The 25,132-nt window shown below is 36.1% G+C and overlaps 1 protein-coding gene across 2 annotated transcripts in view; it reads left to right on the top strand.

The window, feature by feature from the left end:
• limk1a (LIM domain kinase 1a) overlaps positions 1–25,132 on the top strand; it is a 93,773-nt gene that overhangs the window by 55,353 nt on the left and 13,288 nt on the right. The window contains exons 1-6 of one of the 2 annotated variants that reach the window (XM_022679052.2): positions 5,816–5,982; positions 18,766–18,875; positions 21,472–21,669; positions 21,807–21,912; positions 22,845–23,032; positions 23,900–24,086. In XM_022679052.2, coding sequence (XP_022534773.1) covers positions 5,920–5,982; positions 18,766–18,875; positions 21,472–21,669; positions 21,807–21,912; positions 22,845–23,032; positions 23,900–24,086 — 852 coding nt within the window. In that variant the 5' untranslated portion in view covers positions 5,816–5,919. Of the gene's footprint in view, positions 1–5,815; positions 5,983–18,765; positions 18,876–21,471; positions 21,670–21,806; positions 21,913–22,844; positions 23,033–23,899; positions 24,087–25,132 lie in introns of those variants that run through there. The other variant, XM_022679049.2, reaches the window with a different exon arrangement.

Here is a 25,132-nt window from a genome sequence, read left to right as displayed (position 1 = left end):
GATTGGCCTTTGGATGATGGTGTTTTTTTTTTTTTTTTTTCTCTCATTATTTTTGTTATTTCAGCCATTTCTCATTTTCTGCTCTGAATAACAATATTTTAGAATTTATTATAATATTTATAATATTTATAGAATAACACAACAATGTTCATTTTACTTAAACATATATCTATAAAAAGCAAAATCAGAGAAACTGATTCAGAAACTGAAGTGGTCTTTTATTTATTTTTTTTCCAGAGCTGTATATACATAACATATATTAAAACAAGAAATTCCCTCATTAGGAACTGATTATATATATTATTAGGAACAAGCTACTTCAGGCCTAATTTTAGTAAAAAGTAGGGGTGTGACGAGATCTTGTGCCAATCATGAGATCGCTGTTGGAACCGCGTTGAGATTTCTGTCATAGGTTGCCAGGTCTGTATAGAACCTTCAAGGGGGAATTGCCAGTTGAATACAGAACAACACAGAATAGTTGTAAAGTCTGAAGAGACTCGTGTGAGATTATACAGGAGAGACGTTTTTGGGTTTATGGTAAAAGCAGTCTTTTACTGCATACGATTAAATCATACATATTTCATAATAAAAAGTATTGATTGACATCCATTACAAGATGATTACTTACAAAATATATATTTTTTAAATCACCTGCAGTTTTGGTCAAATAATATTTTTTTAATCATATATTTCATATTTTTAAATCTTGTCTTGAGATGAGTGTCTCACCACAGCCCTAGTAAAAAGTACAAGATACCTAAATGTACTACATTTAAGGTGAAGATGCTGCCTTGAATCGAACGTCCAAGCCACAAACCAATCAGGAAGCCTTATTTTTAGAAACACGCCCCCACCTCTGCTTTATCAGTCACACAGTGGTGGTGGTGGTGTGACATACACGTGTCTCTCCCGGGTCTCTTCGGGTGGAGGTAGTGGAAAGTACCACTTTAGCAATAGCTAAACTCCCACTGGCCTAACCAACAATAGAGCTGTTTTGTGGATTAGCAACTCTTAGATGAGTCTCTCTGAATCAAGTCTAGCATAGTGAAGTTCCTGGATAAGCTATTGTTCAGTAGAACCTCTGCTATTTCAGGAGTGACTAAAGTTAGACGCAGGTTCTGTTGTGATAACAGACCACACAGGCTATGCTTGCTGATGCTTGCTGCTTGCTCAGAGGTGTTTGTACCAGTAAGGGGTTTATCAGGCTGGAGTTGCTGCCCTCATTGTTGATTTCCAGAATGACTAATAGTTGTGGTTTTCACTGGAAATGAGTATGGACTAGATATTGTTATGTTTATTATTTAGTGTGTCTTAAAATGAGATGATTTTGATTGCACAATATACTGCTCTAATCTGCTTTTTGGAAAGTTAATATTTTTCTTACTTTCATTTCAGATAATTTTCCATCTTAAAGTGGGAAAACACCCTGTAGTTTGCTTGGCAGTGTTAGAGCCACAGAGTGTGTGCGCCTGACACCAACACAAAGCTGATAACTGAGCACTAGGAGATTTTTAACACATTTTAACAATTAGATCCTTCATCATCTTTTTTGGTGATTTTTTTTTTCCCAGATGGGGTCTTACTGACCACTGTAATCAGGACATATTTGTAATTATCAGGTTAATATTAATAAAACTAGAACACTGGCATGCAAAATGTCCCATGCCTTTTGCCATGTCTCATAAAAGCTAAAGATCACTGCACTGATCTGTGTGCTCCCTGTCCACTGTCGGTCATAGTGCTTTCTATAATGTTTTCCTGGTACACATGTGACACAACAGAGAATAGAGGAATACTAAGTATCCATCCATCCGTTCATCCATCCATTTTTGCACCAGGATTGGCATAAAGTTATCCAAAAGCAGTGTGTAAGATTGGTGGAGAAGAACATGCCAAGGTGCACAAAAACTGTGATTAAAAACCAGGGATATTCCAACGAATATTGATATTCTGAACTCTTCAAACTTTATGAATATGAACTTGTTTTCTTTGCGTTTCTTGAGGTCTAAAAGCTCTGCATCTTTTTGTTATTTCAGTTGTTTAATTAATATTAATATTTTGTATAAATATGCTGTATCTGTATCTTTTGAAGTATGATTTTTTTCTCCTACTTCCACTAGTACTTTACTACATATTTTAAAGTAGTTTAATACTTTTACTCTGATACATTTTTATGTGCTGCATCATTCCTCTTTATAATGATAAAAATCTTAGAGTCATTCCAAACCCACATTATCACCATCAGCCAGCATGGTAGATGCTCTGCACTGTCACAGAGTTTAATGAAGCTGATTATTGAGTAAATCAAGAGATCAAGCTGTTCTTATAAGAAGACCTCACTGAACTTTACATTGCTTTCTGTAATAACTATAGTACACAGTGCTGTACTTTAACTTTTAGTATTTAAGTAGTAAAGTACTATAATAAACTACCCACAATACGTAAGTACAAAAAAATGTTGAGCATAAAGAACTTTTCTATCAACTTCTATCAAGTTTTTTGATTGATCACTTGTACTTTTTCTTACCTCTGTGTCTCTAGTACGTTATACATATCTGGTCTTTCCTTATTATGTGTAGAATATATAATCATAGTCTCAAAAAGTTTTATTATGGACTCTATTTGCTTCAGTTTGGTGTGTATCTTGTTCAAAACCCACTCATAATGCTCATAATAATACAATACAATAGACCATTACTACAGTTCTACAAGTAGCGCTATATACCACACTGTAGACTGCAGGCCTAAAGTCAGATTTACACACTTGCCTCATTTCTTGTTGAGGTAAATAGTCTCGAACAGACTTGTTCGTGTGGTTTCTGACACCCTGGTCACACAGCTAAAAACAGTGCCAGCCATTAGTTAGCAACAAATGTTTTTAGCTACCTCAGCCTTCTGGCTAAAGTGCAAAACATTGTTGTTTTCAGGTAGAAGGTTGTTTATTTTCTCTCTGGTAAATAGTGTCAAATTGTGTTGCTTGTGTGGTTTCTGACACACTGGTGACATACAGTACACCAATACCAGTAAAGTGGGCTAAGTCACATAGCTAAAAAACAGTGGCAGCCATCCTTTAGCGCTAAATGTTTTTAGCTTCCTGGCTAAAGCTGCATTTTAAAGCTATGCAGGAACACATGCAGAGTTATTTTGTGAACAAATATCAGAATATGTTGTATACTACTTTAGATTCTTCTAAATACTACATTTAGCTTTGAGGACAGATCTTCACACTCTTGCTATTTTAATCTCAGTGTCTTCATGAGGTAGAGTCACCTGGAATAGTTTCTCAGAGTCTTGAAGGAGTTCCTGGAGGTGCTGAACAATAGTTGCTTCTTTTTTTTTAAATCACCAATCATTCCATATGTGCCCCTAATTGTTTTCACTTCTTTAATATTAATCTACTATGTATAAAATTATTTAAATAAAGCAAAACATTGAATGAGAAGGTGTGTCTTAATGTTTGATTGGTACTGGATACCTTTAAAACTGTTTGTGGAGCTGGTACTTTCTTGTTGATAGTTTTCAGACTAGCTCTGTGTTGTTTTTTCTCTGCTGTTAGATGCTCTGGGCTCTGTAGTGGGCTGTACGTCCCGCCTGGCTCTATTAATATCTGCACACTCTCGGTCAGATGGCTCTTCAGCTTGCAGCTGCTGCCAGAACTGGCCAGCAGGCCGGAACCCACTGATTAACATTATCACCCCCCTCCCTTTCTCTCTCTCTCTACTTCTACACACACACACACACACACACACTTTCACTCAGTACACACACACACACACACACACTGTATGACTCCACCTCGTTGGCTCTTGCTGTGCAGTGAAATAAGATCAGGGAGATCCCTGGTGCTCTTTAATCAATCCTTTCACTCTGAGAACATATGGCCCTGTTGACCAGTCATCAGTTCATCACAGAAGTTAGTGGAATGCAGTCTTAGGGGCAGTTATGTGTCATTAAAGAGTGCAGCTTATTTTGTTCATGAATAGTTATCTCCAATTAGGACTGTACTGTTGTTACCTTTTGAAACTGATTTTCTTACTTATATTTCAGAAAGTTCTGCATTTTAAAGTTCTCCATATAAAAACTGTTTGTTATTGTTATTGTAGTATATTGTGTTATTTTTTAAATGGATCACAAGTAAGTCATAAACATGCCAAAAACATTTTCATGCCATGAGCACACTAACCAGTGTTCAGTCTCCCTCAAAAGATAACACCTTACAATGTATGAGGTATGCATTTTACATACATGATTAATTAAAATACTGCTATCCCATGACTTTGGTTTTGATATTAAATTGATTTCATCTCACATTTTAATTTCCTACAAAAATTAAACAACTATCCAGTGCTGGAGCTTGTCTTAAAGCCAGCATTGGGTTTTATGATGTCAGACTGATGTCTAGGGTCTGCTGGGACAGTTATTTATTTACTATCAACGTGTGTACAGTATCACTGGTCTCACCATAGTGTTTTTTTGGATTTACACATTTGTGTGTATTTTTTTGTATTTTTTATATTGTCTTGTATTTCATATATTGTTTGTATATTTCCCGATTTCTGTTCTGTCCTCTGTGCTGCTGTGAAGTTGCTTATTCACTGCTGTGGGTTTAATAAAGATTATCTTATTTTATCTCATCTTATCTTAGTCTACCATTAAAAAAAATTGTTAAATAGTGTCAAATATTTCATACCGAGTTATAGGAGAAATTACACAAATAGAGGTAAAACTTGTTTTATGCAGCAGCAATATTATACCACTGTTTTACTGGGGTACATGAGGCAGTGATGTTTTATAACCACACTTTTGATCATATTGTGTGTGGTCATAATGTTTTTTTTTTTATTATGAGTGGGTGAGATGTTTCGTTGGATTTAGCAGCTTTTATTTCTCTCAGACTGCAGTAATAGTAAGCAGAAATACACTATATAGTGTGAAGCTATTTTGTATGGCTGTTTAAAATCTCAACAGTACATTTTATTCCACTGTATAGTTTATAATTAAACAACCATAATGCACTGCAAAATGTGAAGTACAGACAACGTAATATAATGCTGTGTGAGACGTCCTCAGAGTGACACAAAAAAGAGATTTGTATAGATTTCTGTAGTCTGTGTCAGCCCTGGTTCTAGACTGCTTTGCTTGGAGGGGGCAGTAGAACATAATGGGTGGGCATGTTGATGGTCATATTTTTAAAGCTAGAGCTAATGATACTGGCTAAAATTGATGTATGAAGTAAAGATATAAAGAAATAAAAATGTTCCATGTCTCTTCAACAGAAAATGACGCATTATATGGTTTCTTACAGTGTATATTTATTGAGTTAAACATTCATAAAATACAAGCCGTACAAGTCCGTGTTGAGAGAGATTAGCTGCTACTAAGTTAGCACGGAAATATCTTCACATTGCACAGCAAAATGGTTCAGAGATTTTTTTTTAGAGATAATGAAAATAGATATATTTGTGTTTATTACCTTATCAGTTCACTATATAGTGAATAGTGAATGAGTGAACCATTACATACATAGCTAACGCTAGTGTGTACAGGTTAGTGTGTGTAGATGGGTGGGTGTAGGCGGTGGTTAGCCACACTGCGCAGAAGCACATGGGTGAGGGTTCGGCAGGAAGTCATGATGTCACTGAGAGAGAGAGAGAGAGAGAGAGAGAGAGAGAGAGAGAGAGAGAGAGAGAGAGAGAGAGAGAGAGAGAGAGAGAGAGAGAGAGAGAGAGTGAGGGAGAGAGAGAGAGAGGGAAGGATGAGCTCAGCCTGTTTGCGGGGGGCGTGGTCTCCTCCTCCTCTCCTCTCTCTGTGTGTGTTGGTGGTGGTGTGTGTGTGTTGTGAGTCCCTCGCGCTAAGCTGTGCTGTGCTTTGCTAGAATGAGCTCGACTCGGTAGCCGCGCTGTTTGGCTCTCCGCGGTCATGGTGGGGGACCTGTTTTTCTGGGGATTTTGCTGTCTGAAACTGTGGAAAAGAGACAAGAAGGTAAGATGGCTGTTTCTTCATGCTGTCTGTCTGTCTGTACTGGAGCTGTGGAGACGGTTGTCCTTCTGAAGGGCTGCTGCTGCGGCTGTCCTGCTCTCTCATTAACTATTCATGCTGAACACATGGCTTTAAAACCGGTGGTGTGATTAAAAAAAAGAGAGATTTAGTTTCTATTAGATCGTTTTTATTATATTTATTTATGTCTCATGTGTTGTAAATATGTGTGGATTGGATGCTGTCCAAAGAAAAACGTGTAGCTTTTTTATTTTATTTTATTTTATTTTTTTCTCCTTCGTTTGCTATAGATAGTAGATATACTGTATACATAATTCTGAATTTATATAGACCAATAGAAATGCAGTAAATACACTAAATAATTACAGTAACCTTTATTTACATCAATATAATGTTTGAATTTGCTGTACTATTGTACTATATTATTCTAAATTTATACTATATTATTACTATATAGTGATTGTTTTTTATAATTTTCTAATTATTGAACAGAAATATTGGTGACTACTAAAGATTTTAATATAATGTTTTATAAAAATCTTAATGCTGAAAAATGTGGGATGCATTTAGCTTTCTGTTTCAGCTGCGTATATAACCATTGAGAATAAATGCATTTTACTACAATGCAAATATATTAAAGAAGCTTATTGTAGATATATTTGAGAGTCTCTGCCACAATTTGTAACCTTTATTTACATCAACCTAATTTGTGCCATTTGCTGTGAAGTCACTATTCTGAAGATACATGTTTTTTATTATAGGTTTATTATTGATTATTTGTGAAATCAGTATATATGCATAGCTATATGTAATATATGATTTTATATTTTATGTGTATTTTATATGAAGCTTCATATTCGCTGCTTTCCTGGTTCTCACTGCTGCTGCTGATGATGGCTGCTTCTCCATGATGATGGATTTAGGGCATGTCTTGAAATATTTAAGGATTCTCCAAATCCCTTTTAATCCAGGATTAAATTCATGCCAACTTCAGCATTCCTTTTCATATTTAGCCAAAAACGCAAATTACCCTCCAGAGCACGACCTGGGTTTTGGGTCAGGAGGACCAGATTCTATAAATGGCCCACTTGCCTTCAAAATACAAGGGGCGCTGCTGCTGCAGATCTTGACCTGATTGTGTTCACTTGTCTGATCATGTTTGCCATGCTCTGTTTGAGGAGGCCTTGAGGAGGCTGGGCTGCTGTGGGATCTACTGTTTGAAGCTGGTTCTTAAAATGCTGTTATATTTAGCCTGAATGTTCACTTCCTTTAGAGCATCATGAGAGAAATGACTGCATTACTCTAAAACAGACCAGGGCATTTTATTACTCAGGGGACATATCCCTGACTCTTCACATAACCACTTCAGAAACTGCACCTGTTCAAGACAGAAACAGACTAGATTATCTCACTGAACAAGAAGAAAAAAGTACTGAAAAACACTACAAACCATGTAGTGGAAGTACTTTTTTATATTATAAGTAAATTGGCTTTTATTGTGCCTTATCCAAAAAGCATGTCTTATATAGTCATATATAGTTATATAGTCAGTGACAGTGGTTGGAGCTGAACTGTTATATGGCTGCATTGACAGATTTGCACAGTCATACACAACATATCTAAATTATATATATTTTTATTTATGTTTTAAAATAACATTGTCATTTATATTTTGCTTAAAAGTAATGATTTTTGATAAAAGCAATGTCTTGTTCAAGCCCAACATAGAGTAGATTTCTCTCACTTAACAAGAAAGAAAGTACTGAAAAAACAGCAAATGAGGTAATTTTCTTACTAAGCCTGATTCACATTTTATTGCCTAATTGTAACATCTACTCTCACCAGTACTAGCTTATCTAAACCATATAAACCAATAGATAAAATTTAACATTGAGCCAAGTTAAGAATAGTCTGTTGATCTGGCCCTCTAAAGCAGTCCCAGTGTATGATGTATGTATGTATGTATGTCTACATGTCTGTATGACTGTCTAAATTGCCCTCCCCTGCTCAAAAAATCCATCATCTAGTCATTGGAAATTCACTACACACTCTCAGTCTCAATATAGTCATCAGGTTAATATATTATTACAAGGGCAGCACAGGTGTCTGGTAGTGTTTAGTAGTTAGATATATTTACTTATACATGTACTCAAGTCAGTTTTGATGTACTTTATTTTTTTAAATTGTGATGCAATACACAAAGTGGCCAACCAGAATCAGAATAAACTTGAAAACAAGGTGTGTATATATATGACAATTAAGACAATTAGGTGGCTGATGTAGTTTTGTATATAAACTTTATAAAAAGAACTACATTTAAGAAGAGAAAAAAAACTTTTCCAGACTTCTGTTTTCATTGTGAGACCAAACCATGTAAAGGCTACACCATAGCCTGGCTAAGACTTTTTACTTCTGTGGCCTATTAGCTCGTTTCTTTTATACTTCTGCTTCATATTTCTGTGGTACTTTTTTTTTGCTCTTGGTTCATTTCACAGAATTAATGCAGAAGTACTTGTGTTATTTATTACTCAAGCATGGGTTGAGGGTGCTCTCCCCACCTCCAGTCCAGTCTCTTAGTGGCCTTTTTTCTATACGTCTAGACTCGGGTCTCAGTTTCAGGTTAGCTTTATTGTTGCTTTATTACTGTTAAAAGTATATACTGCTTTAAATAAACTAAAAAAAAAAAGGATTTTAGAAGAAAATAAGGTTTCCTTCCGATTCCTTAAAGCACCTTAATAGGTTCCTCCACAGTTCCTCAGACGTTCTTCAAGGACTTTGTCATTTTAACTGTGTTTTAATAGTAATATTCTGTATCATCCAGCTTGCAGGTATATATGGATGATCTCAGCAGCTCAGATGCTCAGAATTTATTGGCTGGGTCTGACGTCATGTCTGGTGTTTACAGCTGCTAATGATAATTCAGGGAGTTCTGCACGAGCATGACCTCGCTGCACTGGTCCCAGTCTAAAGCCCGTATGGAAAAGCCCGTGACTAATGCCGCGGCCCTGAGCATGTGTAGGTAAATAACTGGGCGATGTGTATCACAGCTGCGACTGATAAAGCTATGATAAATAGTGCAGAGCAGCGGAGCTAATAAACTTCCCTCTCCAGCCGTATTTCCCCCCATCACCCCCCCCCCTGCAGTGGGAAGTTTTAATGACAGATAGGGGCAGCCCACCTCTCAGACCCCAGCTCTACTGGGAGAAGGAGGTCATAAATAACCAGTGTGCAGCTTATGAATAAAAGGAGGACCTTAAACGACCGGATCAGATCCTCTGCAGTCGTAAGTGTGTCGCTGTTTCTGGTGGAAAAGCAGTTTGTCATGATGGAAAGTTGCCAACAGGAAATGTTATGTTGTGTTTTTGAGGAAATTTCTCCCTAAGCCGTCTGTATAGTCACTGTGTTGAGCAGCGATGAAGAGATAGCTGGATGACCTGAATTGACCTGAATTGAGTGTCAGTTGGTCATTTATTTATTTATTCATTCTGTCAGATCTCAGTTTGTGATTAGTACTGGAACATTTGGGGCAGTTATGAATTATTAATGCGGAGGATAAAATGCAAATTTGTTATCATATCAGTAAACATAAACTAAAATGGAATATTTTGATTTTTTTTGTATCTTTGTATCTATATTTTTTTTGCTTTAGTGAAAAATCTAATTCACACAGTTTGGAATAAATATAAAAAATACTGACTTCAGAACAATTACTACCAGGGGTGGGTAATATGGCCCTAAAATAATATCACAATATTATTTCATTTATTGTATATTTTGAGATAACAATATTCCTGGTGATATGACAACACATTAAATTAAAAAAGAACACACTTTTGCAACAAAATTGGATATTGCATATGTAGATTGTAACAGCATCAAAATATTGTGGTGTGGGCAACATATTATGAATATATATATGATAAATAGTCAAATTTTGACCTCACTAGAACTACTCTCATTGCTCATAAGACACATATTTGAGTACCTTTGCTATGTAACATTTAGAGTACCAGTCATAAGTTTGGTTGCACCTTAAAGCTATACAGGAACACATGTGGAAATATTCTGTAAAAGAAAGTGTTAAACAAACGGAATTTGCTTAAATAATTTTATTTCTAATTTTTATCCCATTTTCTCCCCAAAATGGGGAGAAATTTACATGGCCAATTCCATGGCCATTGCAGAGTAGCATCACAGTGCGCTCGGAGGAAAGCGCAGCGACTCTGTTCCGATACATCAGCTCACAGACACAGCCTTGTGCTGATCGACATCACCCTTTGGAGTGATGTGGGGAGAGAACGCCATCTACCCACCCGGAGGGAGCAAGTCCAATTGTGCTCTCTCAAGGCTCCTGTAGCCAATGGCCTACACTACATAAACAGGATTCGAACCGGCGATCTCTTGATCATAGTGGCAGCGCTTAGCCCACTGGACCACTCGGAGCCCCAGATAATATGTTTTATACTTAAGATTCTTCTAAGTAGCACGTCTATCTTTGAGAACAGGTCTGCACACTCTTGGTATTTTAATCTCAGTGTCTTCACGAGGGAGAGTCACCTGGAATAGTTTGTTCAGAGTCTTGAAGGAAGGAGTTCCTGGAGGTGCTGAACAAATAGTTGTTGCTTTTCCTTCACAATATTTTTATGTATTTAAATATTAATCAACAATGTAGACAATAAGTAAAGAAGAATATTAAATGAAAAGGTGTATCCATACTTTTGAATGGTACTGTGTAAATACATATTTCAGATAATTAAAATTGACAAAGACAACTTTGACAGGAATTTATACTTGAGTAGGTTAATGTCAGTTGACTTAATTTTAGTTGATTTAAGTATTATTATTTTGCACTGTTAGGTGTATCAGAGAATCCCAGGTTTCAGAGAATCCCAGGAGCCTAATCTGTCAGGTCAAGCTGAACTAAACATGACAAACTATGCCATGATCCTTTTCAAAACTCCACACAGACTTTATACCAGATGTGTTTCTGCAGTAGAGCTGATTCCTCCTTTGGGTCAGTCCTATTGGGTCACGTCCCTTAAATACCCTCTACCTCCTAACTCACCCCTGTAGACACATGCTTCCTATTTACACTATAAATAAGGTTTAAACCTCCACGTTTATTACATGTATGAGGATAGAGGATAGCAAAGAAAGAGGAACAAGACATTTGGGAGCAGTCACATGATCACAATCAGCTCTTGTATAATCATGGGTTCAAAAACCTGGGAGAGGAGTTGGGAGTTTTTTTGTTTTGTTTTGTTTTGGCAGAGACTTATCTTTAGTTTTGGGAATTGAATGATCATGTGATTTGTTGGAAAAGATGGTGAGGAAATCAAGAGGTTCTGAAGATAGTTTGGTGATTTCCATGGGGGGGAAATTTCTGCATTTATTTCACACAAACAACTTTCATTTTGGTTTTGTAGGTTGGTACAGATCCATATGTTAATATGGTGGTATTCAGCTACGGAAATGAGTAGAGTAGTACAGTGGGGGGAAAAAACCCACTCTTTGTGTCTGTTTGTCTGTGTATTGAGCAGAAACAGAGCCTGAAAGTTGATTACAGTAAAATCGAATCATCCTGAGAGGAAATACAGTCACAGATGTAAGCTAATAGATGCTCAGGCCTGCTGTTAATCTTAATATGTAAAAAAATAAAAATAAAAAAAAGTTGCACCCAGAAAGAATCCCCTGTGAATACCCTGTGGCTTGTTGTTAGGTTTCACATGGTCTAATTTTGTGCGATGCCAGATCTTAAGAAATAAATTTGGTCTTCTTTACATGTACTTTGACAGCCCAATGTTACATATGAGGTCCTACAACCAGTGGCCCTAACTTTTTTGAACACACGTTCAAGTGCTAGTTTCAGTAGAACAATGCTCGTCCACACACTGCTGGCACAAGAGCTCTTACCTTGAAGATGCAGATACTATGCCATGGCCAATCACATCCCCTGACCTATTTCTGATTTAACAATAAGTGGGATGCTGTTGGATGTCCTATCAACACTCCACACTAGGGTGGCACGATATTGAAAAAAAATGTACACTGCAAATGTTCTTTTTTTGACTATATATAACAGACTGATCAAGAGCTGAGTCAGTGCCGAGCACTCAAACCCGAGGAAAACAGCAAAACAACAGTAATTAGCCCTTTAATCAGGCTTTTAAATGGCATTTTAAAAGGTAAATGGGTGATTTTTGGGGGATTAAAAATGTAAATTCAGCTGTTACTGGAAAAACTCTGCTTTCAAAACATTCATTTACAAGCACGTGCCTTGTGGATGGAGGCCATGCGGTTCTCTCGTGTTTACTCCTGCCCCCCTCCCACTTCTCAGGCAGCAGCAGCCTGTCACTTATACAGACACAGAGACCACACTTTGTATCTACTTCTTGCGTTAAGAATCCAAGCATGACGTATTTGATTGAATTGCATGTGCACATCGCGATGACTATGCTTAAACGATATAACGTGCAGCCCTATTCCACATCTACCGCAAAATCTGCAGTAACTACATGAGAATATTTAAGTTGCATGACATGGATTATTGCAGAACTCCATTAGGAACCTCTACAGCTCCATGCCAATACATCTGGTGTTTTTTGGGGGTTTTTTTTGTATGTGTAGCTCAATAGATATGACCAAAAATTGCTCTTAAACTTGAATTAATCTTTCTTTCAAATAGCATTGCAAACTGACACTTCCTTCTTAGTGCAAATATTTATTTGAAAATAAGTCAATTAGTGTGATTTCTTAATGATTTAAATGTATAATATTGATTACAATTAATCATAAGGAGACTAAAAGAGTTAGAATCAATAAGAAAATATTGTTCATGTAGAAACGATGCACATATTTGAATCAGTCCAGCACACTCTTGACCTACCTGTGCCCTTGAGGTGATATATTCAGCAGACAGCAGACCAACATTTGCTGACGTGCTCAGGGCCACGTGGGATGCTGCTGTTTCCTCGGTGGGTGGTGGCGGTGGGCTGTTTTCCTTTACAGAAGTGGTCTACGTTTTTGGTTCCTTATGTGTGTTTGTGACCGGGCAGTTGTTCCTTTTAACAGGAGCGTTTGTTTCAGAATCGTAAGGGTGGTCGACAAATGGCGCCTCCTGTGGAGGTGTTTGATGGCGTCACGGTTGTTTCCCCTGGCCTCACGCTGTGGTTTTTACGTTTACCACCAGGCCACCACTCACGTATTACACACTCTGAAAGAGGAAGAGCTTTGAGGGTGGCTTTGAAATGGCCCAAAAGGCTTTTGAATCACAACAGAACTGAAAAATGTGCAGTTTTTCCTTTTACCGTCTGTGCTATTTTTGATTAAACCATGTCTGTGTTGAAAAATGTGCTTTTTTTTAGTTTAGCACTGAGAATAAGGCTAATTTGTGTGGGGAAATAAGTGATTTAAATGTCCCTTATAGTTGATATTACAAAAATCTGATCTCAAAAATGTCAGTTTTAGAAAAAAAGGGAAAAACTTTCAATAGAAATATCAAATAATGACGCATCCTGACATACAGTTAAGTCTCTGCAGGTGTGGGCTGACCAGACACAGCATAAAAGTGCTTCCTTTAAAAAAAAAAAAAAGCTCTTAATGCTAGTTTTGGGTAGTATACCTCCTGGTGAGAGTTAATTGCCTGCTAGACATGAGTCTATGATGCCCTCAAGTATTGCTGCACGATATTGGAAAAATTTGACATTGCAATATATATATATATTTTCTTTTAACGATATATATTGCGATATTAAACAATGGAGAACTTTTCACAAGATTTGATAAAATGCCACAAGAAGTAAATTATCCATCATTATGATAACAATTAATGTTTCTTACCCTTAAGTTTTGTGTCTAAAAGGGATATATATATATAGGAGATTACAGAATGCTAATTTTTTTTATTCTTTTGAAACAGCTTTAAACCAAGGATGCTTTAATAAGTTGCAAAGATGATAAAAATAATTTTGTAGAACTTTCCAGAATTTCCCTTCGGGGTTCAATAAAGTATCCATCCAACCCACCCAATGTGCAGCTATACAACATTCCCCTGAGTGGTATACACAATTAAAACATAGAATAAGTGACATGATGCTATAAAACACATAAATGTAAGCTATAATAAATATATTTAATTCACAAAAGTTTTAAAATAAACATTTCTTAGTCCATTGCTCTAAAATGTGCCTCAGTCTTTAATTTGATAACGTTACGATAATTAACGTTGGATCAAGTGTAGTTCAAACAGAAAAGCACTGGTTTAAAACACACCCTAACCACCATCTTTACTGAAATGTAATTGTAATTGAGGCAAAATGCTTAGCACCTCGTCTTTTTCACAGAGCATTTAGCCTCAATCTTGGTCAAATAACAATATAACATCATGATGATGTGGAAAGCCATTGCGTACAATAGTCAGTCACTCCTACTAGTAATATGAGGGACACTTATGACAGGGCTTCCAACTGGCATTTTTCAGCAGGACCGTGCTTGTCCACACATGACAAGGGTTTCCCAGAAACATCTTTACTAGATTGCAACACTTCCAAAAGAGACATAATGGAAAACCAGAAGTATCTGGATGAAGCACCATCTTAGTGTTGGGGGAGCTTTGTATCCCATTAGCCCATGTTGCCAGTAAGCTCTAAACAAGCTGTGTATTTGTTCAGCAATGGTTGCAACACTTCGTATGTTTGGGCATATGATGTATGTGACGGTTGCTTGTTAGCTACACTGGCCTTGTATCTCCAGTGTGTAACTAGAGCATGTCTAAATGGCTTGGCTGATTGATTGATATATTTGTGGAAATATTGATTTGTTTTTGCCATAGTATTTCTTTAAAAGCTGTCTTTAATCATTGATTGATTAGTGTACTAGTCGTTGGTCCATTGATTATATAATGCATGTTCTTAACATAATGTATGCAGTTTATTATTTAAACTGTGTGCTGTATTTTCACACTACAGCTAGTAGTGCACCATCATACTGATTAATGGCGCTGTGTGTAATCGGGTCAAATGCTGACCAGCTGATTCTGAAACTGCCGTCACAGTTTGAGAATGTTGATTTCATACATCATTAGGCAGAGCTGTGTATGAATGCAGGTCACTGTTTACCTCCTGTTTATTCCACAGCAGGAGTGATTCAGTATGATTCTCAAGGTTGTGTGTGTGTGTGTGTGTGTGTGTATGTGGGGGGCTGTTTTAAAGCCCAGTATGCCTGAGGATGTCATTCTGAAAGCAAAGTCATTTTGCTGAACTGCTTCCAGGAGGGATGAGCCTGCTGACTCATACTTACTCTCTGAGATAAGCCATTTTAGCTCAGGCTTGATGGAGTTCTCTGTATTATATCTATGTTTACAGCATAATACTTCATTAGATAGGCACTGTCCTGTATTCTTTTCTGGGTCTTATACAGTATAATACAATACATAATGTAGCCCAGCTGGTTCTTTTGGTTATATTAGTAATCTAGTTGTCTTTTGTTTTATACGAAATTTCATAACTTGTCCCAGTACTGAGATATTACACTATTTCTAGCAACTCTGATATAGTGTCTGATATAAAGTTGCATGGTATAGTGGAAAGTGTCTCCATACAATGTCATTAAAAACAGTCCAATGCTCCATTTATTCAGTACCGGCACTTTAACTCAATCAGAACCAGGTGCCACATTTGACACAAAAATTACACATTGTTGTCTTCACAGCTTATTACCTCTAGAATGCTTCAACACATCAACATAAAGCATAAACGATACAGCTCATGAAAAAAAATAAGAGAGCACTTAAAAATTATGAGTTTCTTTGATTTTACCAAAATGAAAACCTCTGGAATATAATCAGGAGGAAGATGGATGATCAAAAGCCATCAAACCAAGCTGAACTGCTTTGATTTTTGCACCAGGAGTGGCACAAAGTGTGTAAGACTGGTGAAGGAGAACATGCCAAGATGCATAAAAACTCTCATTAAAAACCATCAATATTCCACCAAATATTGATTTCTAAACTTATAAAACTAACTAACTAATGAATATAAACTTTTTTCTTTGCATTGTTTGAGGTCTGAAAGCTCTGTACTTTTTTGTTATTTCAGCCATTTCTCATTTTCTGCAAATAAATGCTCTAAATGACAATATTTGTTGTCTGTAGTAAGTTCCTCAAAGCTTCCAAACTCCATTCAGCAGACAGCTCCAAACTCCAAACTCACCTGATAATTATTGAAATATCAGTGGATTGTAAAGTTTAGATGTCTCCCAGCTTTTAAATGCCCTATTTTTAGAGGTTAAGTGAATTAAAACACAGAACGTTGACGACCAATTTGATAGTTTCAATCAGGGCAGGTCCCTCAAGCTCTAATTCTCAACCATACTGACTTGCACTCATCTATTTGTTGTTTTTTCATCCTTAGTACTTCCCATTCTCTCCCATTCATTTTTTTTATTCATGACTAAACCTTAGAATGTCTGAAGGTCTCCAAACCTGAAAGAAAAATATTAAAACATTTAGTTCTTAATATCTATCAAGCTGTAAGAGTTAGAAGTCAATGTACAATATGCTTCGTTGTCATGGAAATTGACAACTAATCACTGCCAATTCATTAAGGGGGCCAATTTAAAAGATTTCCTTTAAATCAAGTAAACAAATGTAATCAATTGTTAAGTTGTGACCATAATTAGGACCATATTCTGCAGGAATTCACTAGTGGCATCATTAATCACTAGTGGAATCATTACTAAATAACAGTATCTTCATAAAGGAGTCATGTATGATACATAGTAATGCTAGACAACAGACAAGATCCGTAACTGGCCGAACATCAAATGCTTCAGCAGATTATCTGAACTGAGTGATTGGGCATCCTGGACTTTGTTGCTAAGCACATCCCAAAGAGGCAGTAGCTGCCTGACTGCCAGAGTTACCATAGTAACTTCCCTCAGAGCTCAGTGACGGTGCAGGAAGATGAGCATTGATTATCGTATGTAGAATAGCCCAGCGCTGCTGACCACTCGGCTCTGAAGGTCAGGACGAGGCCGGAGATCTGTCTTATGTTTTCCTAATTAGGTTCTGTAGAGGCTGGAGGAAGTTTTCGTTTAGAGGAGAAGAGAGAATTAAAGGAGGAAGTGAGGAATTGGAAACCTTTTTTTAGCGTTGGCATTAAAGTTGTATATTGAGTAATTCAAGGTTGAGTTATAAACAAAGCTGGGTCCTTAAAAGTCATAAAATGTCTTAAATAAAACTTTGGATAATTAAAGTTAATTTGTCTTACATTTACTGTAAATTCGCTTTAGGTATTATATTTTTATGTGTTTTTGTGCGTTTAATGGCAGTGGGAAAGAACATAACATTAGTGGTGAGTTACTGGAGAGAGAACTAATGTAGGTGGAGAGTTAGCTGGGGAGAGAACTAAGGTTAGCAGAGTTAAAATAAGCGGGAAGCTAGCTAACATACTAACATTACCAGAGAGTTAGCTACGTTACTGAGGAGAAAACTAGGATTAGTGGAGAGCTAGCTAACATTAGCTGCGAGCTAACTAATGTTACTGGGGAAAGGAACTTATGTTAGCGGAGTTAAAATTAGCAGCGAGCTAGCTAACATTTAGCTACATTACCGGGGAGAAAACTATGGTTAGTGGAGGGCTAGCTAACATAAGCGGTGAGCTTAATAAATAAAATAAACCAATACTTTTCTACTTAAGAAGTTATGACTACATTTTGGGCCTTAAATTATATTTATTGAGGTCTTAAAAATCATTAGATTTCACTTTTAAAATGGAGCAAGAACCTTTCAAAGGCATCCAAAGTGCTTTAAAGTGGAATGGCCCAAAAATATCACAATATTTTTAGGATAATCTTGTGATAACTATATTCTTGGTCTCTAATCCTTAACCATACTGACCTGCACTCATCTATTTCTTGTTTTTTCATCCCTCATTCCTCCCATTCATTTCCATTATTTAAACAGCACTAGATCAGCTGATAGCTGATAGAACCACATACACTTATATGGGATTGCTCTGGCAAACTCTTTACATGTGCTACAGTCTAATACCACAAGTTATATCCATAAATCCTACCTAAAGCTTTACTGTGTAAACAGAAGCCTTGTGTTAACCATGTCTAGAAATTATGTTGATGTCTTTGGGTTTAGAGGCATCTGGGATGGAATATGGTACAGTGGAATATTGAATCAACATTGCAAAACTCTCTTGGAGGAAATGAATGCTTTTTAAACATTGATGACCTTATAATTTGCATCACTTTTGCTGTGTCCTTGTTTACTCTCTGCTCTGTCTGAGGTTGAAGTGGAGGATCGATGCTTTATTGGGCACGTTCTGTGAGCTGCTGAGCTTAAACTGTGCTTCAGGCAGAGGAAATATTTATTGTGTCTTTAATGGAAAATGGAAAAATATATATTGCTACAATGAGTGTAATCACTTTTATAAGCCTTAAAGGTAATTGTTCTCTGATCTCTGAGCATATATTAATATATATATATATATATATATATATATATATATATATATATATATATATATATATATATATATATATATATATATATATATTATCATAAATTGCATTAGCTCTAGAAATTAAAATTGGCTTATCCATACGGTTCGGTTAATCTCATAAGCATTGTTTCTTCTGCTGTGAGGAAATCCCATTAAACCTAATGAGAGACTGTAGCACACAGTTTAAAGTGTTGTTGTCCTGCACTTTCTTCGTCATGCTCTAAATCTGTGGCTTTTTTCTCTCTTTGCACTGCAGGTTGCAGGAGAACAGAAGTATCACCCGGAGTGTTTCACCTGCCTGAACTGCCGGACCTTCATTGGGGATGGAGATACGTACGCTCTGGTGGAGAGGTCGAAGCTCTACTGGTAAGTGGAGGCAGGGTCAGAACTGCCTGAAGCCTCTTTCCCTGTATCTGAGTTCAGCCCCCCACTAAAGAGCTTTTCCATTTCACTGTAGTTTTCAGCTAACTGAAAGTTTTCCAGAAAAGATAATTATACTATTGGTCCAAAGGTTTGTGGACACCAGCTTCTCTAGATAGGGAGTTAATTTTCTCTTTACTAAAACATCAGGCTGGAGTAAATGATTCTGCATACAATTAAAAAAATAGATTTTAAAAATATTTATTGCTGTAAAATTTGATTACATTTGGCCTTGAGATCATTAATGCGAAGAGAATATTTGGCAATTCAAATTATTTGGCCAAAAATGGCAAACAAAACACTTTCTGGGGAAAAACGTTTTTTTTTTTTTTTTTTTTTTTTTGGATAAGACCATCAAATCACTGCAATGGTAAAAAAAAAAATAAATAAATAAAAAAAAGTGAAAAAGTAATATTAACCTGCAATATTTATTATCTGACCAGAGCTATCATGTTGTACTCTAAATTGTCATTTAGATCCATTTGTGTTTCCAGTTTTTTATAATGGGTAATTATCTGGAGATCAAAGATGCAAACATACACATTATATTTCTTCCATGGAAACCTATTCCATGAGTCTCTCTATTCTCTGCTGTTCTTGAGCTAATCTGAAGCTACATGAAGTTTGGAGATTTGTAGTGATTGACTCTGCAGAAAGTTGGTGACAACTGTGCACTATGCTTCTCAGCATATTTTTATTTCGAGCATTTATTTGCAGAAAATGAGAAATGGCTGAAATAACAAAAAAGATGCAGAGCTTTCAGACCTCAAATAATGCAAAGAAAACAAGTTCATATTCATAAAGTTTTAAGAGTTTAGAATTCAATATTTGGTGGAATAAGCCTGTTTTTTTTAAATCACAGTTTTCATGCATCTTGGCATGTTTTCCTCCACCAGTCTTACACACTGCTTTTGGATAACTTTATGCCTTTACTCCTGGTGCAAAAAATTCAAGCAGTTCAGTTTAGTTTGGTTTGGTGGCTTGTGATCATCTATCTTCCTCTTGATTATATTCCAGAGGTTTTCAATTTAGTAAAATCAAAGAAACTCATCATTTTTTAAGTGGTCTCTTATTTTTTCCAGAGCTGTGTGTAATGTTTGTTGAGTAATTACTATCCACATAAATAATACAGATCCCTAAATGCACTTTTAAATAGATTTAAACTTTCTAAAAAAAATAAATAAATAAATAAAAAAACACTCAGACCATTTTAAAAAGAGTCATTGTTTAAATTGCTCATAGTAGAAAATCCACCAACCAAATATATGCAGATAATTTGTGGTCAGAGATTGACCTTTGATAAAGAGTTAGAGATGATGCCACTGATAAAAGAAAAACACCTGAAAAGTCAAACCCCCCTGAAAATGGTGGTGTTTGTTAAGAGAGGGAAAATAAGAAAAGGGCAAGTCACATACGGTATATCATGTATGTCTCAAAGTGTATATTTATATTTATATGTTTAACTAGGGCTGGGAAATTCATAAAAAAAATTAATAACCCACCAATCAAAACAGAATCAGTCTTACTCATATTATACACACACACACCTAGAGATAATACAGAGATTAGACATATTTGCATATAGTGTACATGTAATGTAACATGAGGCTGAACTTGTTTAGGGAAGCTATGAAAGATCCGTTGTGAGATTCTTTTCACTGTGGAACTGTTTCCTAGCAGCTGCTCTGGAGTTTCCACTACCTGAATGATTTGGTGCTTTCCATGCTGCTCTATCACACCTGATCCGGTTATTCAGTAGGGACACAGCTGCATAGTGTAACTAGAGATCCATCAGATATTTGGTAAATCTAAATCTAAAAGAAAAGGCAATACAGGGCTAGATATGCAACGCAAGCTGAGGTAACTTAGCCTTAGGATTTGTAGGTTTCCCAAATGTCTAATTGCCTTTCTCTGTGTAAATTTTACTCACATGTGATTAGAGTAGTACTGCAGTTGTAAATTTATGATTATAATAGAACTGTTAAGGTAAATGTATGATTAGAGTTGCATTGCTGAGGTAAATTTATAATTGGAGTAGCACCTCTGAGGTGAATTCATGATTAGAATAGCACTTCTGAGGTAAATTTAGGATTAGAGAGTAGCATTGCAGAGGTAAATGTATAATTAACAACAACACTGTTGAGGTAAATGTAATATTAGGGTAGCATTGCTGAGGTAAATGTATGATTAGGATTGCACTGCTGAGGTAAATGTATAATTAGAGTAGCATTGCTGAGGTAAACGTATGATTAGAATAGCACTTTTGAGGTAAATTTAGGATCTATCTATCTATCAATACAAATATAAATATTAATTAGGTATTTTTTTGCTGCATCTGAACATTATGTAATTAACCCATTGCTGAATTCTGATGCAATATTATAAAAGACAGTATAGTTTTTGTCCATAATTAGACATGTTTTTGCTCCAGTTTCTTTAAAAGTCATGTTTTCATACCCTCAGTTATCTGTGCCTGCACTTTACTGCATACTGCGTAGCATCTGAACAGAAATTCAGCTCTTTTTCTCTTGTCTCCCTCTAGTGGACACTGTTATTATCAGAACATTGTGACGCCTGTAACCCTGCCTGACTCGCCCTGCTCCCGCATCCCCCACACCGTCACGCTAGTGTCCATTCCTGCCTCCACTGACGGCAAGCGTGGCTTCTCCCTGTCTATCGACCAGGGCACCAGTCCTAACGGATACGGCCCTGACCACAACCACACAGTTCGAGTGTCTGAGTGAGTGCCTGCATGCTCTGTGAATGTTTATTGTGATGTAGCTGCATTTGTTTTTCTAAATAATGTAATTTATTTAAATAATGCATGTGAAGATCCTTATTTTTGTATTAGTAAACATGTGTTTTATATTCACTCAGGGTGGATTCAGAGAGCATCAGCCCGGATGTGAAGAACTCCATACACGTAGGCGATCGCATCCTTGAGATCAATGGCACACCCATCCGCAATGTTCCCCTCGATGAGGTATCAAAATGTAGCTTTTAAGAATTACAATTACAATTTAATGTACAGGTCTAGAAAAAAAATACGGGACCACTTAAAAATAAGTTGTTTCTTTGATTTTACCAAATTAAAAACCCTCTGTAATATAATCAAGAGGAAAATACGTGGTCACAGGCCACCAAACCAAACTGAACTGCTTGAATTTCTGCACCAGGAGTGGCATAAAGTTATCCAAAAGCAGTGTGTAAGACTAGTGGAGGAGAACATGCCAAGATGCATGAAAATTGTGAATAAAAAATATTTGAGTTATTCCTCCAAATATTGAGGTCTGAAAGCTCTGCATCTATTTTGTTATTTCACCCATTTCTTATTTTCTGCAAATAAAAGCAGAAAATGAGAGAAGTGTTGTCCAAAGTGTATTGAATAAAACAACAATATTCATTTGACTCAAACATATACCTATAAATATCAAAGTCAGAGAAACTGATTCAGAAACTGAAGTGGTCTCTTAATTTTCTCCAGAGCTGCACTATGTTTACAGTAGAATAAAAAAAATATATATATATTTTGTACCTTAATATTGCAAGATTTACTCTACTGTACTCTAATGTGGGGCTTCTGAGCAAGGGCCTTCAACCACTTTGCTCCAGGGGGCGCTGTAGCATGTCTGACCCTTCTGCTCTGTGCCAGATTTCTAACCAGAAATATTTTAATAAAACAATGTTGAAGTATAAATGACAATAAAGTCACCTTATTTTATTATTATTACTAGTAGTAGTAGTAGTAATAGTAGCAGTAGTATTACATTAATATTGTAAAAGGAAAAATAATTAAAAACATATTTTTATATAAAAGTAACTATTCATACTCTTGAATATTTTTTTTATTAAAGGCATAACTCAGTACATTGCTGGCTTCTTAACTTGTGCGCCCTCTTGTGGCTCTTATGTTAGATTGATCTGCTCATCCAAGAGACCAGTAGACTTCTGCAGCTGACAATTGAGCACGACCCCCATGACCAGGGAGGCTCTGTGGATCATGTGGACGGCCCCACCCCACTCTCTGAGGGCCCCAGCCCTACCACCCCCATCACACAGCCCCCGCACCAGGACGTCAACAACCTCCGCACACGCATGATCACGTGAGTCTGACTAACAGAGTATATATTTATATTTTAAAGTAATTTTAAGTAGAGCTTTGATTCTTAGATTTCCCACCTTTTTTCTTGGGGCGGGTAGGGTCGGGCTCAAGAAAATTGTTTGTGACGTCGGTGCTGTTTTTTAATGTTATTTTTATTTTATATAAAGCTATGGTGTGATGATCTCAATATAGCAAAGTAACAAATCAAACTGTGTTTTAAATAAAAGTTGCACAAGTGCGCAGTGCATGCTATACTTGTCTGTATTACGCACTTGATTTGCAGTGCATAGCCTTATTACTGTTTTTTGTGTTTTTGCACATAGACTATAAGCTCAATATAAAAAAATGTTTGTTTAGAGTTTATTTTCTATTCTTAAATCGTCTTAAAAAATTATATTAGATTAGAGGAAAGTCATTCAGACCATTTTTGTTGCCTAATTTACCAATGTTTAGACCTGTGGATCATTGTTCACATTGTTCATGTTTTAATCTTTTGGAAATCTGTTCTTTTTAAATAATAGGTCTATACTTCTTCAGTGTTGAAATGTTAATGTTAATAATTTTGCTTATTCAAACAGTCCGAAAATGTTTTTTTAAAAGCTTAGATTTAATGCTCTACTTACTTAAAAATGTGGAGTTTAATTTGGGCTCAGGCAGAATGTGCACGGGCTCGGGAAGGGTCAGTCTGGATATTTTGGGCCCGATTTAAGCTCTAATTTGAAGTAAGATTTGTTTAATGTTGATTTTATAGTTTTTATATTTTGTTGATATATTTAAGATAAATTAAATCATATTGTTATTATTAATAATATGATATAATATTTAAAATTTTATTGATTTCTTCATCTCTTCATGTGTTTCTCTTCAGGCGAAGCTACAGTATTGATAAGTCTCCGTGCTCCAGTAACGCCGCCTCCCCGCTCTCCCTGCGGAAGGATATCGGGCGCTCCGAGTCTCTCCGTGTGGTGACCAATCGCACACACAGGATCTTCAGACCTTCTGACCTCATCCATGGGGAGGTGCTGGGCAAGGGCTGCTTTGGCCAGGCTATTAAGGTGCACACAGAAACTCAGACTCTCATTCACTCATAATTTGCATAATGGCCTTTAGTGTATCATCTATCTCTGGTATACATAATGCTGGAAATGTTAAGCTATGGTAGATAAAGAGATTTGCATTCATTTGTATACATTTACATGAGCTGACGGACAATTCTGTAACTAATCTAATAAGAATAATGTAATATTGAGCTTCTTGTGAAAATGTACAGTTGAAGACTGCCAGTAGAGGGCAGCATTAAATCAAAAATATAAGAATAATAATAAAAAAAAAATCTTTAAATCTATAAAAGTTATTCACATACATGTTTTGTATACTTTGTTTTTAGTTACATAATCTCAAAAGAAGATTAGCAAACCAAATTAATACCATAACAGCACATTCCTACAGATTACCGATTAATATAATCTGAGATAATATAGAGATAGAAAAATTTAAATTGCTGGTTCTGAGTGATGTATATTTAATCTGAATTTTAATACTTTAATAATAGCTATAAATCTTGCTTACATCCCAGGATTAAATTAATCTCTGTATGTATCTGTGCATTAGTGTCATTTTAGCGCATTTGTTACATTCGCCATAATACTAGCCAGCCTGATGTGCATTAGTATTTGAGCATATCTATTTATGTAATATACAATAATATACCTCATATACTGCATTGCGCTTAAAAGAATCTCCTACAAAAAAAGAATTTTCCTGTATATACATCAAAAATGAATGGGGGTAAAAAAAAGAGTGATGGAAAGAAAATGACAAGTAAATGAGTGCAAGTATCTAAAAAGGTTGAGTTGTTTTTTACTTGTTTAGGAAAAGGTGCAACTTTTTTTTAGCTGAGGTTTTTATAGTAGTTCAGTTTAATTTGTGAAAAAAACACTCAATTTACCCTAAAGCATACTGCACTGTTTCCTCTAATGTTAGGGTTTTTAATGTTACTATATATATACTATCTGGCAAGGAGTGTCGAGCAAAAGCTGTCAAAGAGAGCTGAAAAAGTAGTGTGTATATAGATTAAGATTAAAAGTGCAGTAGATGGGCT

The sequence above is a fragment of the Astyanax mexicanus genome, chromosome 4 (genome assembly GCF_023375975.1).
Source record: "Astyanax mexicanus isolate ESR-SI-001 chromosome 4, AstMex3_surface, whole genome shotgun sequence".
Classification (NCBI taxonomy): domain Eukaryota; kingdom Metazoa; phylum Chordata; class Actinopteri; order Characiformes; family Acestrorhamphidae; genus Astyanax; species Astyanax mexicanus.
The sequence above is the reverse complement of the archived record's forward strand: the minus strand, read 5'-3'. Positions and strand labels throughout refer to the sequence as shown.